This window comes from Ciconia boyciana, chromosome 4 (genome assembly GCF_034638445.1).
Source record: "Ciconia boyciana chromosome 4, ASM3463844v1, whole genome shotgun sequence".
Taxonomy (NCBI): Eukaryota; Metazoa; Chordata; class Aves; order Ciconiiformes; family Ciconiidae; genus Ciconia; species Ciconia boyciana.
The window spans coordinates 1,609,007-1,622,352 of NC_132937.1; the positions used below are offsets into that span (position 1 = coordinate 1,609,007).

General features: G+C 38.0%; 1 protein-coding gene across 3 annotated transcripts in view; it reads right to left on the bottom strand.

Moving 5' to 3' along the window:
• Positions 1-13,346, bottom strand: part of LOC140650888 (chromodomain-helicase-DNA-binding protein 1-like) — a 60,716-nt gene that overhangs the window by 15,224 nt on the left and 32,146 nt on the right. For all 3 annotated transcript variants that reach the window (XM_072859717.1, XM_072859716.1, XM_072859718.1), the window contains 11 exons: positions 12,962-13,051; positions 11,921-12,111; positions 10,639-10,827; positions 10,305-10,467; positions 8,456-8,608; positions 8,086-8,157; positions 2,606-2,755; positions 1,792-1,940; positions 1,411-1,507; positions 1,225-1,320; positions 6-182 (listed from right to left, as the gene is read on the bottom strand). In XM_072859717.1, the coding sequence (XP_072715818.1) occupies positions 6-182; positions 1,225-1,320; positions 1,411-1,507; positions 1,792-1,940; positions 2,606-2,755; positions 8,086-8,157; positions 8,456-8,608; positions 10,305-10,467; positions 10,639-10,827; positions 11,921-12,111; positions 12,962-13,051 (1,527 nt within the window). The remainder of the gene's footprint in view (positions 1-5; positions 183-1,224; positions 1,321-1,410; positions 1,508-1,791; positions 1,941-2,605; positions 2,756-8,085; positions 8,158-8,455; positions 8,609-10,304; positions 10,468-10,638; positions 10,828-11,920; positions 12,112-12,961; positions 13,052-13,346) is intronic.

Below are 13,346 nucleotides of genomic sequence, written 5' to 3' on the forward strand. Positions count from 1 at the left end.
GATACCTGTTTTGCACAGTTTCTCATCCTTGGGAGCATATATATTTCTTCAAGCTCTTTTTGTCTTTCCTCCTCTTCTATTCGTCGCCGCTGGACTTCTGGAATGATTTCTTCCCAGTTTCTTAAATTTTGTTCTGGTTCCAACTCAATGTCATCTTCATCCATATTGGAAAAGTTAGCCACCTTATGTATTGGAACATAAGTATTTTCACCAAATCAATACATGATTTTATTTAAACAAAGAGCCAGTAATTAATATTTTAGGAAAACTTAGTTCAGAATGGCATATCTTATTTATTTATATATACACAAAATGTACACATATAAAATGCTTCATGAAGCACTGTCTCCAATGAAAGTATTTTCATATATGAAACATACACACTCCATGCAACATGGCTGAATAAAAAGATGAGAATCTTTTTCTTCTTTTACAAGTTGAGTAATATAGAAACACTATGAAATGCCTCCCCAATAGCTGTGATTGTTGTTTAATTTCCTTCAAAGCAGAAAGCAAGTCTAACTGAATGCCCGAGTTAATATGAAACTATAACAATGTAGAACTAATCAAACATTAATAAACTGTAGAAATCACAATATGTTGCAAATGAATGATTAGCAGGAAAGTGATTTAGTACTCTACTGATCTAAAAAAGTCCTGCCCTGCTTTAAACAAAAAACAAGCAAAAACACACCACACACACCAAACCTACACAACAACAACAACAAGATCCACAAACCCCCCCCCCAAAAACACAAAACCACCACACACAATTTGGACCCACTTAATATTTTAAGTGTTATCCAGTTAAGCATATCTGGCATTCACGTTTACATGGGGGCTGAAAGGAATTTCTAAAAGTCATCAACTAAGAAATCCAACCTTCATTCTCTGTTTTCAGAAGTACCACAGGTGCTTAACAGCATAAAGCATTACATGAAAAACAGCCCTCCCCAGTATTCTAATAATTAAATCAAAGACTAATGTATTTGTAAATCTCTTTCTTATTTTGTTAGCAAAATACATTATGTATTTTTAAATGTTTGCACTGGCAGTAATTACCCTGTATAGGTGAAAAGACATTCTATACCAAAGAGTCGACTTATTGTTGCACCTGTTTCATAAGAATGAAGAAAATATGAATAGGTGCACAAAAGAAGAAGAAAAAGTAGCATTTACAAAGGAAAATATAATTAAGGGAAGAGGGAGGGAACAGAGCAATACCTTGAACTGTGAAAGCAACTCATCTCCTACAGTTAGTGGGCCTGGCTCATTTTCTCGAGTTTCAGCCCTCTTCAGGATTTCATCTATATCCATTTCCTGAAACAGAAGTTTATCTTTACAACAAAATAATTCATATGTATTTTTAGTTTCTCTGTCCATCAAGTGTAGATGCACTGTTCCATTTACCTGAGGCTCCTCTTCTTCCCCTTCAGGTTCTTTAAAAAGTTCCTCAGCACCGAACTTCAAAATTGCTGATAACTCTTCCTTATTAAAAGGTGTTGAGCTGAAATACAGAAAGTTTCAGATAAACACTTTATCTTAATTATTTTTTTCAAATTCCTATAACCATGAGTCAATCAAACTTCCTTTTGACTTAAATAAAAGCTATCTTTAATATATTAATAAAAAAAAGTACAAAGACAATATACTTTGCAGTCTTTACTTACATAACTCCTTACCACATACTTTTTGCCTTTTATTATTAACCAAGTGAAATGACTTGCATTTTTACTCAAATAGTCAGGTATACTTAAGCATAAGTTAATATGAAAGAATAAACAAATATACCTGGAAGGAGTAGAGCCTGTATGTAGTACAGTTTTCCCTGTAGTGTCCATTCTCTGAATTACTAAGTGATCTAACACCATCTTTTTCTTGGCTCTTTCAAGAATATCTTCTTCTACTGATCCTTTTGTGACTAGCCGATAAATATTAACCTATGCATATTATAAAAAAGGCTTTATTTACATGCTCACAAATTACACATGAAAACAATATTCAGATGAAGTTAACAAAAAACCCTTGAGCAACAACAGGGAAAAATGTTAGTCGTTATTACAAATCTTCTAAATCTTACTGAACTAATATTTCATATATGAAACCAGTCAATCGTGTTACCATAGTCTCTATGTAAACTATTTAAAAAAACTAAAAAAAAGAAATTCTTAGACCTCTCCTCTTTAAACTTCCATGATTAGGCACAAGCATGGCCACAAGGAAAAGTGTTATATCTGATTACTACTTGAAGTCTTCTGCAAGAAAGAAACCCAAGGAGAACTACAAAGTATTTAACTTTAAGTAAAATGGATGCGCCTGAAGTATAGCAGTTACTTTCTAGAATGACATGATGCCAATGAATGTGGGACAAGTCCACAACTCTTCTCCCTACCCATCCATATACTACGGCTGCCGTGCAATTTCTCCATATAGGGAGATATTAATTTTTTTTTAAAAGGCAAATTAGCATTATTAACATTTTTAGACATTCTTGGCAGGTATCAGTTATTCTCAAAATACATGAGGACTGCGATGGCCCAGACAAACAGATTATGGGTACCATATGAAACCCTCCTTCAGGTTTGCAGCTTAAAAGTTTGTGTACCTGTTTCTTCTGTCCAATCCTATGAGCTCTAGCCTGTGCTTGCAGATCATTCTGGGGATTCCAGTCAGAATCAAATATAACTACAGTGTCAGCAGATGCCAAGTTTATACCTAATCCTCCAGCTCTGGTAGACAGCAAAAAGCAGAAGTCCTGAAATTATAAAATAAGAAATACCTTTATATATATTAGCTATAATATTTTTCAAGGAACCAATATGACACTTCTTTATATGCTCTGTGGAGCAGACCATGAATTCATACACTTCTTTAAGGATATCATATACATATGTAAGACTTGTAATGCAATAAGGTGCTTGTCATGGCTAGAGGCAGTAGGTCTCTATTAGAATAGAATGGAACAGACTAGACTATTTCAGTTGGAAGGGACCTACAACGATCATCTAATCTAACTGCCTGACCACTTCAGGGCTGACCAAAAGCTAAAGCTTGTTCTTAAGGGCATTGTCCAAAGGCCTCTTAAACACTGACAGGCTGGGGGCATCGACCACCTCTCTAGGAAGCCTGTTCCAGGGTTTGACCACTCTCTCTCTAAAGAAATGCTTCCTAATGTCCAGTCTGAACCTCCCCTGATGCAGCTTTGAACCATTCCCACGTGTCCTGTCACTGGATCCCAGGGAGAAGAGATCAGCACCTCCCTCTCCACGTCCCCTCCTCAGGAAGCTGTAGAGAGCAATGAGGTCGCCCCTCAGCCTCCTTTTCTCCAAACTAGAGAAACCCAGAGTCCTCAGCCGCTCCTCATAGGACATGCCTTCCAGCCCTTCCACCGGCTTTGTTGCCCTCCCCTGGACGCATTCAAGGACCTTAGCAACGTTCTTAAATTGTGGGGCCCAGAACTGCACACAGTACTCAAGGTGAGGCCACACCAACGCTGAACACAGTGGGATCATCACCTCTTTTGGCCGGCTGGTTATGCTGTGTTTGATGCACCCCAGGCTGCGGTTTGCCCTCTTGGCTGCCAGGGGACACTGCTAACTCCTCTTGAGCCTGCTGTCACCCAGCACCCCCAGATCCCTTTCTGCAGGGCTGCTCTCCAGCCCCTCCTCTCCCAATCTATACTTGTGTCCAGCATTAGTCCATCTGGCATTTGTTCTTGTTAAATTTCATGCCACTGATGATTGCTCAATGCTCCAATCTATCCAGATCCCTCTGCAAGGCCTCTTGTCCCTTGAGAGAGTCAACAGCACCTCCCAGTTTGGTATCATCAGCAAACTTGCTAATGGTGCATTCAACTCCTGCATCCAGATCATTGATAAATATATTGAACAGAACTGGCCCTAGAACTGAGCCCTGAGGAACACCGCTGGTGACTGACCGCCAGCCAGATGTAGCCCCATTCACTACAACCCTTTGAGGTCTGCCCTCCAGCCAGTTCTTCACCCAGCGCACTGTGAACCTGCTCATCCCACAGTTGGACAACTTGTCCAGAAGGATGCTGTGAGGGACAGTATCAAAAAAAGCCTTACTAAAATCCAGAAAGACTACATCCATCGCCTTCCCTTCATCCACTACGTGGGTGACCTGATCATAGAAGGAGATCAAACTGGTTAAACAGGACTTTCCCTTTGGGAACCCATGTTGACTGTGCCCGAGGATTGCATTGCCCTTTAAATACCTTTCAATAGCACCCAGTATGATCTTCTCCATAATTTTTCCAGAAACTGAGGTTAGACTCACAGGTCTGTAGTTCCCTGGGTCTTCCCTCACACCCTTCTTGTAAATTGGAATAACGTTGGCTAGCTTCCAGTCAGCAGGGACCTCCCCAGACTCCCAAGTCCTTTGGTAGATGATCAAGAGGAGCCCTGCCATAACATCCGCTAGCTCCTTCAGTACTCTGGGGTGAATCCCATCAGGCCCCATGGACTTGTGAACATTCAGCTGATACAGCTGGTCCCTTACAATTTCAGTGCCCACAAATGGAAAGGCACTGTTCCCACATTCGTGGTCCTCCGACTCAGGGGATCGGGCAGCCCAAGGTCTGTCAGTATTATTAAAGACTGAGGCAAAAAAAGCATTGAATGCCTCCGCTTTGTCTTCATCCCTATTAGTCAGATGACCATCTTCAACAAGTATCCGTCCAGTGTTTTCCTTAGACCTCCTCTTGCTATTAATGTACTTAAAAAAAGCCCTTCTTGTTGTCTGACACAACACTGGCCAGTTTCAACTCTAATTGAGCTTTGGCCTTTCATGTCTTCTCCCTGCATATACGAACCACGGCTCTGTAATCTTCCTGCGAAGCCTGACCTCGCTTCCAGAGATCATACAATTTCTTTTTCCTCTTGAGCTCCACGAGGAGTTCCCTCTTCAGCCAAGCTGGTCTTCTGCCCCACTTGCTTGACTTTTGACACAGTGGAATTGCCTGCTCCTGTGCTTCTAAAAGGTGGCTCTTAAAGGCTGACCAGCACTCGTGGACTCCTAAGCCCTCAAAAGCAGATTCCCAGGGGACTCTGCTAAGTAGCTCCCCGAGTAGCTTAAAGTTTGCTCTCCTGAAGTCCAGGGTAGCAACTCTGCTGTCCTTTTTTCTCATTACACTGAGAATTTTAAACTCAACCATTTCATGATCACTGTGGCCAAGACAGCCACCTACCATCACATCCCCCACAAGTCCTTCTCCATTCACAAATAGCAAGTCTAGGAGGGCATCTTTCCTAGTTGGCTCACCGAGTACTTGTGACAAGAAGTTATCTTCCACAAACTCCAAGAATTTCCAAGACCTGCTTGTCACAGCAGTATGGCTTTCCCAGTTGATGTCTGGGAAGTTGAAAACTCCCATAAGGACAAGGGCTACCGATCCAGGGATTACTCCTAATTGCCTATGGAATAACTCACTGGTGCTTACATCCTGGCTGGGCGATCGGTAGTAGGCACCCACTACAACATCTCCTTTGTTTTCCATCCCCCTAATCCCCACCCAGAGGCTCTCAACCACATCATCGCTAACTGTAAGGGCTGTACAATCAAACCTCTCCCTTACATACAGTGCGACACCTCCACCTCGCCTGCCCTGCGAATCCCTCCTGAACAGCCTGTAGCCCTCCATCCCAGCACTCCAGTTGTGGGACTCATTCCACCAGGTCTCACTAATACCAATGACATCATAGCCCTGGGAGATGAGCAACGCTTCCAGTTCATCCTGTTTGTTTCTCATACTGCGTGCATTGGTGTACAAGCATTTCAGATACGCTCCCGAGCCCTCCATGCTCCCAGGAGCAGCGTAAATGTTCCCACTAGCATTGCCACCCTCAGGCGGTGCCATGCCAACCCTTGGCTTACCATCAGCTCTCCTGTTGGTATCCCCTTCCCCCATCAATCCTAGTTTAAAGCTCTCGATCAGTATGTTGTGGGTTAACCCCTGTAGGCAGCTAAGCACCACACAGCCACTCGATCACTTCTCCCCCACACCCTCAGTGGGACAAGGGAAGAGGAAAGGAAGACTAAAAGCAAGGAAACTTGGGGATCGAGATAAAAATTGTTTAATGAGCAAAGGAGAAGTGGAAGAAGAGATAAAGAAAACAAAACAAGCAATGCAAAGGCAATCACTCACCACCTCCCATGGGTAGGACCGATGCCCAGCCAGTTCCCAAGCAAAAGATGGCTAACCTCCCTAACCCTCCTCCTCTCCCTTTTTATTGCTGAACATGATGTTATATGGCAAGGAATATCTCTTTGGTTAATTCGGGTCATCTGCCTGGTTATGTCCCCTCACAACCTCTTGCGCACCCCCAATCTATTCACTGGGGGGGCAGAGTAAGAAACAGAGAAGGCCTTGACACTATGCAAACACTGTTCAGCAACAGGTAACACACTGGTGTGTTATTAGCATTGTTTTTATCACAAATCTAAAACTCAGCATCATACAAGCTGCTGTGAAGACAATTAACTCCAGCCCAGCCAGACCCAGTGTAAGTATAAAGCAAACTGATATCAGTTTCTCTTGTGAACAGTTATTGACTTCTCCGTGGTTTAAAGGAAGCAGCATCCTAGAAGATGAGCAAAAGCCACTTGGGGAGAAAAAAACCAAGCAAAACACTGGCCAAAAGTACAAACCCCCTTGTTAAAGCCTCATGTGTGCCCAAGTCCCTCTGGTGTTTTTGTTAAGGAAACTGAAGTGTTCTGCCGGGGTCAATGCTCTTCAACGTATTCATAAACAATATTAAAATGAGATGAGCAATGACGTGACAAAGCTTGCAGATGATATGGAGTTATTCAGGGACAAGTACAAAGGACTACAGAAGGATCTTATGAGACAGGCAATAAAAAAGCATATGAAATTAAAGATAAAGTGAAATAGGAAATAAATTTGAGTTTTAAATACAGCGAAAGGTAATAGCAAGACATTACTGCTCAGGAATGAGTCCTTGGAGTTGTTGTAGATATTTCTATGAATACCTTAGCTCAGTAATAGCAAAAAAAAAAAAAAAAAAAAAGTATGAAGTTTTATTGATTATTAGGAAAGAAATAGAGAATAAAACAGGAAACAATTTTATTGCTACACAACTCCATAGTTTGCCTCCATTCTTGAATACTGTGTGAAGTTTGGATCTCTCTTCATCTTAAAAACTGTACAGTACAACTACAAGGATTCCAGAAAAAGACAATGATGTCTATACTAGAAATTTAAAACAGAACTAACTTCTGTATTTAACAAATATCTGAAGTTTATGTTATGAAATTAAGTCCTTCCTCCTCAACCATAGCAGAAACATAAACTCAGCAGCAACTGACAAATGCTATGCTTCTATTACTGAAAAACCCTGTCAGTGTAGGACAAAAGACCTAAGATTATCAAAGGTATGGAATGGCTTCCATAGTAAGAAACCTAAATAAACTAGGAATCTTAAGTGGTACACAAACTAGAAATCAGTTCTTCAGTTTCTTCCAGGGCAAGGAAATAAGAGGCAAAACATGAAGATAACAAGCCAGATTTAAAGCTATTAAAGATAGTTTTTCTTCATGCAAGGATATACACAACTCAGTTCTGCCCATTGCCTAAGTAGGTTTTCAATGTCAAAAGCTTGTGTAAAAGTTCAGTGCTCCTGTAAAAATGGAAGGATTAAGTCCTACACAACGAAATAAATTAAATTCTTCAGTTTTTATACAGTACTTAAAATTACTTTGATAAAGAGCACTGACAAAAATCTAAAAATATAACTATGTAGTTATATTAGTTAAACACCATTTTCATAAATTCTGTGTTTCTTATTTAACCTCCTCCTAGTTTTTTTAGGGTTTTTTTTGTTTGTTTGGGTTTGGGGGTTTTTTTTTGGTTGTGGATTTGTGGGGGTTTTTTGTTTGTTAATAGTTGTAAACCTTATAGTCTAGGCAATAACAACGGAATTTCAACATAATACATCTCTCACTTTATTCTATCTTCAATTTCTGTGTAATATTTGTTATATTTCTTGGGGGAAAAAAAAATAAAGCTGAGTAGATTAAAAAAACAACCACCCACTAATACCATACCTCTGATCCTTCTGCATTAAAATGATCCAGGGCTTGTTTCCTCAATTCCCCTTTTATTGATCCGTCAAGTCTCTAAAGAGATTGAATAATACAGTTAAAAAGGAACTCCTACTATATTCTAATCGGAGCAACTTGAATTCTCAATTGCCAAAACAATTGGGGGGGGGGGGGGGGGGATAAGAGTAATGTAACACTTCATCTTTCTAATTCATAAGTTTAATTTCAAAATACTGTTTGGCATATAGTAATTGCCAGTCTTTTCCTGTACATAAAATTAAACTTCCATAAATCTTTCTACAAAAAGGACACTTTTCTTAAGATAAAGTGGTAAAGATCAAGGTTTCTTGGCTACTACCAGCAAAATTCTTACCTGAAAGGGAAACTGACGATACTTCAAATACTCTGCTAGGATGTCTAGCATTCTCACCATCTGAGAGAAAATCAGTACTCTGTTGCCACGTTCTCGTAGACGAATCAGTAGCTTGTCAAGAAGGATTAGTTTCCCACTGCTACGTATTAAATGCTACAAGACAAGAAAACATGTATTGCAAAATAAGTTCACCGGAACACTAATATACACTGCAGGATGGTTAGACATTCATTAACTGAACATGAAAGTATTTAGTCAGTCCAGTTGTAAAAACTCATTATAAAAGCATTAAGTACTCTAACTGAAATCAACAGGAGTACTGACTAGCATGTTTTTCAAATAAATGCATTTCTCAGCTCTGGCTCATAAAACAGCATCTTAACATTTCATTAAAATATTAAGTAAATATACTGTGCTATGAGTTAGAGCGGTTACAGTGTAGACATAAGTTCTTTTCTACCAAATAAACAACAACAACAAAGAGACTACCTGACTACCTTAGTACTACTTGCTCCTCACTTTCTTTTGAACAGAAATAAGCATTGCTACTTGATCCTCTAAGAATTTTTAAACAATGTCTAATCAGTCAAGTTTCTCAGGCAAGATAAAAGTGAGAGGAATCTTGTTTGTAGAGGTCAACAGGCTTTAGCTAGGTTACAGTGTTGAGCCTTCTCAGCTCCAGTGGGAACAACTAGAACAGAAACTCAGGTGCATGCTGAATTTAATATTGAAAACATTAGGCCTCTAGCTGAAGAGGCTCAGGATAGAATTTTGGGGAATAAAAAAATTTGGAGTTAGGTGCTTTTATTCTTTATGCCAGAAATGAGAAGGATGTATCATTCATAATTAGAGCTAACAAAGCTTATTCAGATGAGCCAAGGAAATCACTGTTACAAGTATGCAATTATTAGCAATAATGGCTGAACAGTTCTGATGAGTTTTATTATAAATATAAGTAGTTAGAGTGTGCCAAGTTGCAAATTAAATATCCTTTAGCTTTGATAAGCACTTTATAATATAAAATAGCTTGTGCAGTGACAGCTTGTGATTTCAATCTAGTAGTTTTGGGAAAGTATTTAAATTATGAATTTCAAAGCTTACAGAAAAAAAACCCATATCTTTAAAAACATTTATGTTGTTATAAACTGCATCAATTATAACAGTCCTTTTATTTGTTGCTGTGGTTCTCAACAGTTTTAGTACAAATATTAGTTAACCTTTACAAAAAAAACAAACTATAAACCCACAACACAATCACAGACCATCTTTGGTAGTGATGCTATAGTTGCTTTCATTTATAACAACAACAAAACCAGACTAAGCTTTGGATGTTTATTACTTTTATTTCCTTTCACTTTGGTTGTTTGAAGGCATGCAGAGAACAGTGTTTAATTACAAAAAAGCTTAAAGAGATTCTGCAGATTACTTTCTGCTATCACATGGATTGTTGGTGTACCACTGCCAGTCACATGCATTTGCATTTATATTCAATTTACATGTTTATTTAACTGCTTTATTTTAATCTGGGTTTAAAATAGGTCTTAAGTTTATTTAGTCTGAAAATACACAGACTATTTCAAACTATTTCCTTTTTATTTTGATCATAATTCAAGCCAGGGATATTTTATTTAGTATTGATCTCTCTATTATTCAGTTCTAGTTAAGAAACAAACAAACAAAAAAAAATCAATTCACTTACCTGTAAAACCCAGGATGCACATTTAATAGAGAACTTGTTCTTTCTTAATATACTTTAATAAGAACTAATAAATTGCCAGAACACTATAAAATTACCGCGTGCATATTAGAGATGTAAAAACACTTTAAAAGAAAAAAAAAAAAGTATTACCTGTAAGGCCTCCTGTTTATTATAGAATTCATTATCATCCGGTGGTTTAATGAGGTAGCAATGGTTACAACACTTCTTGAGTTCCATCATGATGTTCAAAAAGCCTGAGGTACTGCCTTTTGAACCTTTACTCAGGGCTTTATAATTCCTGGTTAAAATCCACCTATGATATAGAATGTGCAATGGAAGTAATTTCTAACCACTTGTGGAAATACGAAGGATGTAAGCTCTCAAAATATCAGTTCAAATTGCATTATGAGAACTATTACACTTCAGTAATTTTCATATAGACATATCATTAAAATAGCAGGAATTAAAAAGTGTCATTACTTACTTGTAATATTGCTTCTGCAATGCACTCATTTCCATCCTCAAAATTTGTTCAACCTTAGCAGGTAAAGACTTTTCTACATCTTTTTTAACTCTTCTGAGTAGAAATGGTTCAAGTTCTTTGTGAAGACTTGCATAACCAAACTCTCTCCCTTTGCCATGCTCCTCTTCAAAATCTTCCCAGGAAGAAAACCTTCAACATAAGAAAGAATAAAGGTAAAATAGTGACACACCATGAACACAGACACACAAAGACCTTAAATATACCACATGCGCACAAACACATATGGACTTCTTCCCCACTCCCCTCTGTTTTATTTAATAAGTTTCTGAATTTGCATCTCACAAGAAATTCCAAATATTTTGTCTGCAACTAGGAGAATGGAAATTTCCAAACACTTTTGCAGAATTAAAATTCAAAACAAACTACTGAATTTTAATTTCTCCAGTGAAAACCCAACATTTTACTTTTCTGCATGGAAACCCAGGTAGAAGGTTGCAGAAATTCCATTATATTTCTCAAGAGCAGCATGAAAAAATAGTTGTATAGCTGGAGGAAGTGCAAGAGAACAGAAGAACAGACCACTTCACATACTTTTTGCAGCTTGTATGGACTAGCTGAAATGTGATTATCCTCTGGTATGTGCTAACAGACTAAGAGAATGGACTTTGTGATCAAATGAAGAATAGGTGCCAGACAACAACCTTAGTGGCTTTGCTTGTAAGGTTCTGAAGAAGTCAATGCAATGCATAGCTCCGAAACTAATCGGAGCTACAGTGCTTTGTATTTACAAGATATGTGCTCTTATTTATCCCAGATATAAAGAGAGGTCAGTATAGAATAACATCAATACAGTAAACCTATTCCATGCAAACCATAAGGGCAAATTGGCTGCCTGACTGAACTACTGGATATCGGGCATTGTGGCACAATCTTGTTTTCATTCATGGTACTAACACAGAAAAGAAGACATCCTCAGCCCCATTCTATTTCCCTAGAGTAAATCCATGTGATTTTCCTTTTAGATTAAGATGAAGTGTCTTTTCAGGATTCTGAGCCATACATCAATCCATCTTTTTTGTGGACTGCTAAAACAGAAAGTGATGACTGCTACCAAAACAATTTATCAAGAGCAGCATGAAAAATACATGCATCTATTTTATATAAAATATTTAAACTATTTCACAATGCAATTCTTTATCTCTATTGATTCTCCAATCACTACAATATTCCACTGTAAGAAACTTGACCACAAAAAAAAAAAAAAAAAAATCACGTTCCTTACTTTTCTGGCATGATGAAGTGCAGCAAAGACCAAAGCTCTTTTAGGGAGTTTTGCAGAGGGGTTCCAGTAATAAGAAGACGATGATTAGACTTAAAGTCTATTAAAGTCTTGTACAGAAGGGAATCATCATTTTTTAAACGATGAGCTTCATCAACTCCTATAAATACCCAATTCAGACCACCAAGGAATGACTTAAAGAAATTGGGGGGGGAAGACATTATACAAATTAATATATTATGCAATTTCTGACATTTTACATGAGGTTATATATACACACCATCACTCATTTTATTTTAATAACAAATGGACGCCTATATGTTTTCAGTATTAATTATGTTTTTTATGTTTGCTGGATTCAACAAAAGGCTACGCAGGCATCCCAAGTTTAAAAGGAAAGTATAAACCAAGTTTATACTTGGGGGGGAGGAGGAAGGCAAAAAGCTGATCTATAAATTTTCAATTGAAAAAAAAATAAAAAAAAATCCACTATTGACTCTTCTTTCCAGCATGTACAAACAAATCAAATAGACAACAAGCAGAACTTTTAATTAAAATTTTCATATGCTGCTAGGATTAACAATAACTCTTATGTGCTACCATCATGAAAAGAGTAGTAATATACATAATACCGCACACACAAATACAAAGATAAAACATGGGATTTCAGAGTTGCGAATCATAGGTGTTTGGGGCTAGGGGTTGGTTTGTTTTTTCAGTTCCTGGATGATGGTCTACAGGAAAGTAGAGATTTTGAGATGCGAAGAAATTACTACAGTAATGTGAAGCTCAAGCAAACTGAAGAAAAAGAAGTTTTACCCACTCGATATGGGGGGGAGGGGAGAGGGAGGGAACAGAAAGCCTCACCACACATACATAAAATCTAAAAGTGCTTAAAGAAAATTTCACTGTCATACTTCCAAGAGTAAAGCTGTCATACTCCCCCATCCATTTAATGGCCCAGAACCCAAATATGTGCCAACTCTAAAGGAGTTTTACATCCTACAAATGATTATATCTCCCTGAAGAAGTAAGTGTGATTACCTTATCCTTCAGCAAAATTTCATAAGTTGTTAGAAGTATATTAAATTTTAATCGCTTGGTCTGTGGATGCATCCATTCATGAGTTCTTATCTACAAGAAGAATCAAGTGAACTATAAGCTAGAGAAAAATGGTCTTATTGATCAGGATGACTTCAGGTACTACAGCAATACAGATGTTAAGTGACATACAAGAATCTGATCACGAAAAAGGAACATAACACGTGAAGCTTTTTTTTTTTTTAAAGTTATTAAACAGTGGTGGTGGTGGGTGTTTGTTGTTTTTTGTTTGGTTGGGGGTTTTTTTGTGGATTTGTGTGTGGGGGGGGTTTTTGGTTTTTTGTGTTGTTTTTTTTGGTTTGGTTTCTTTTTTGGTTTTGTTTGTTTG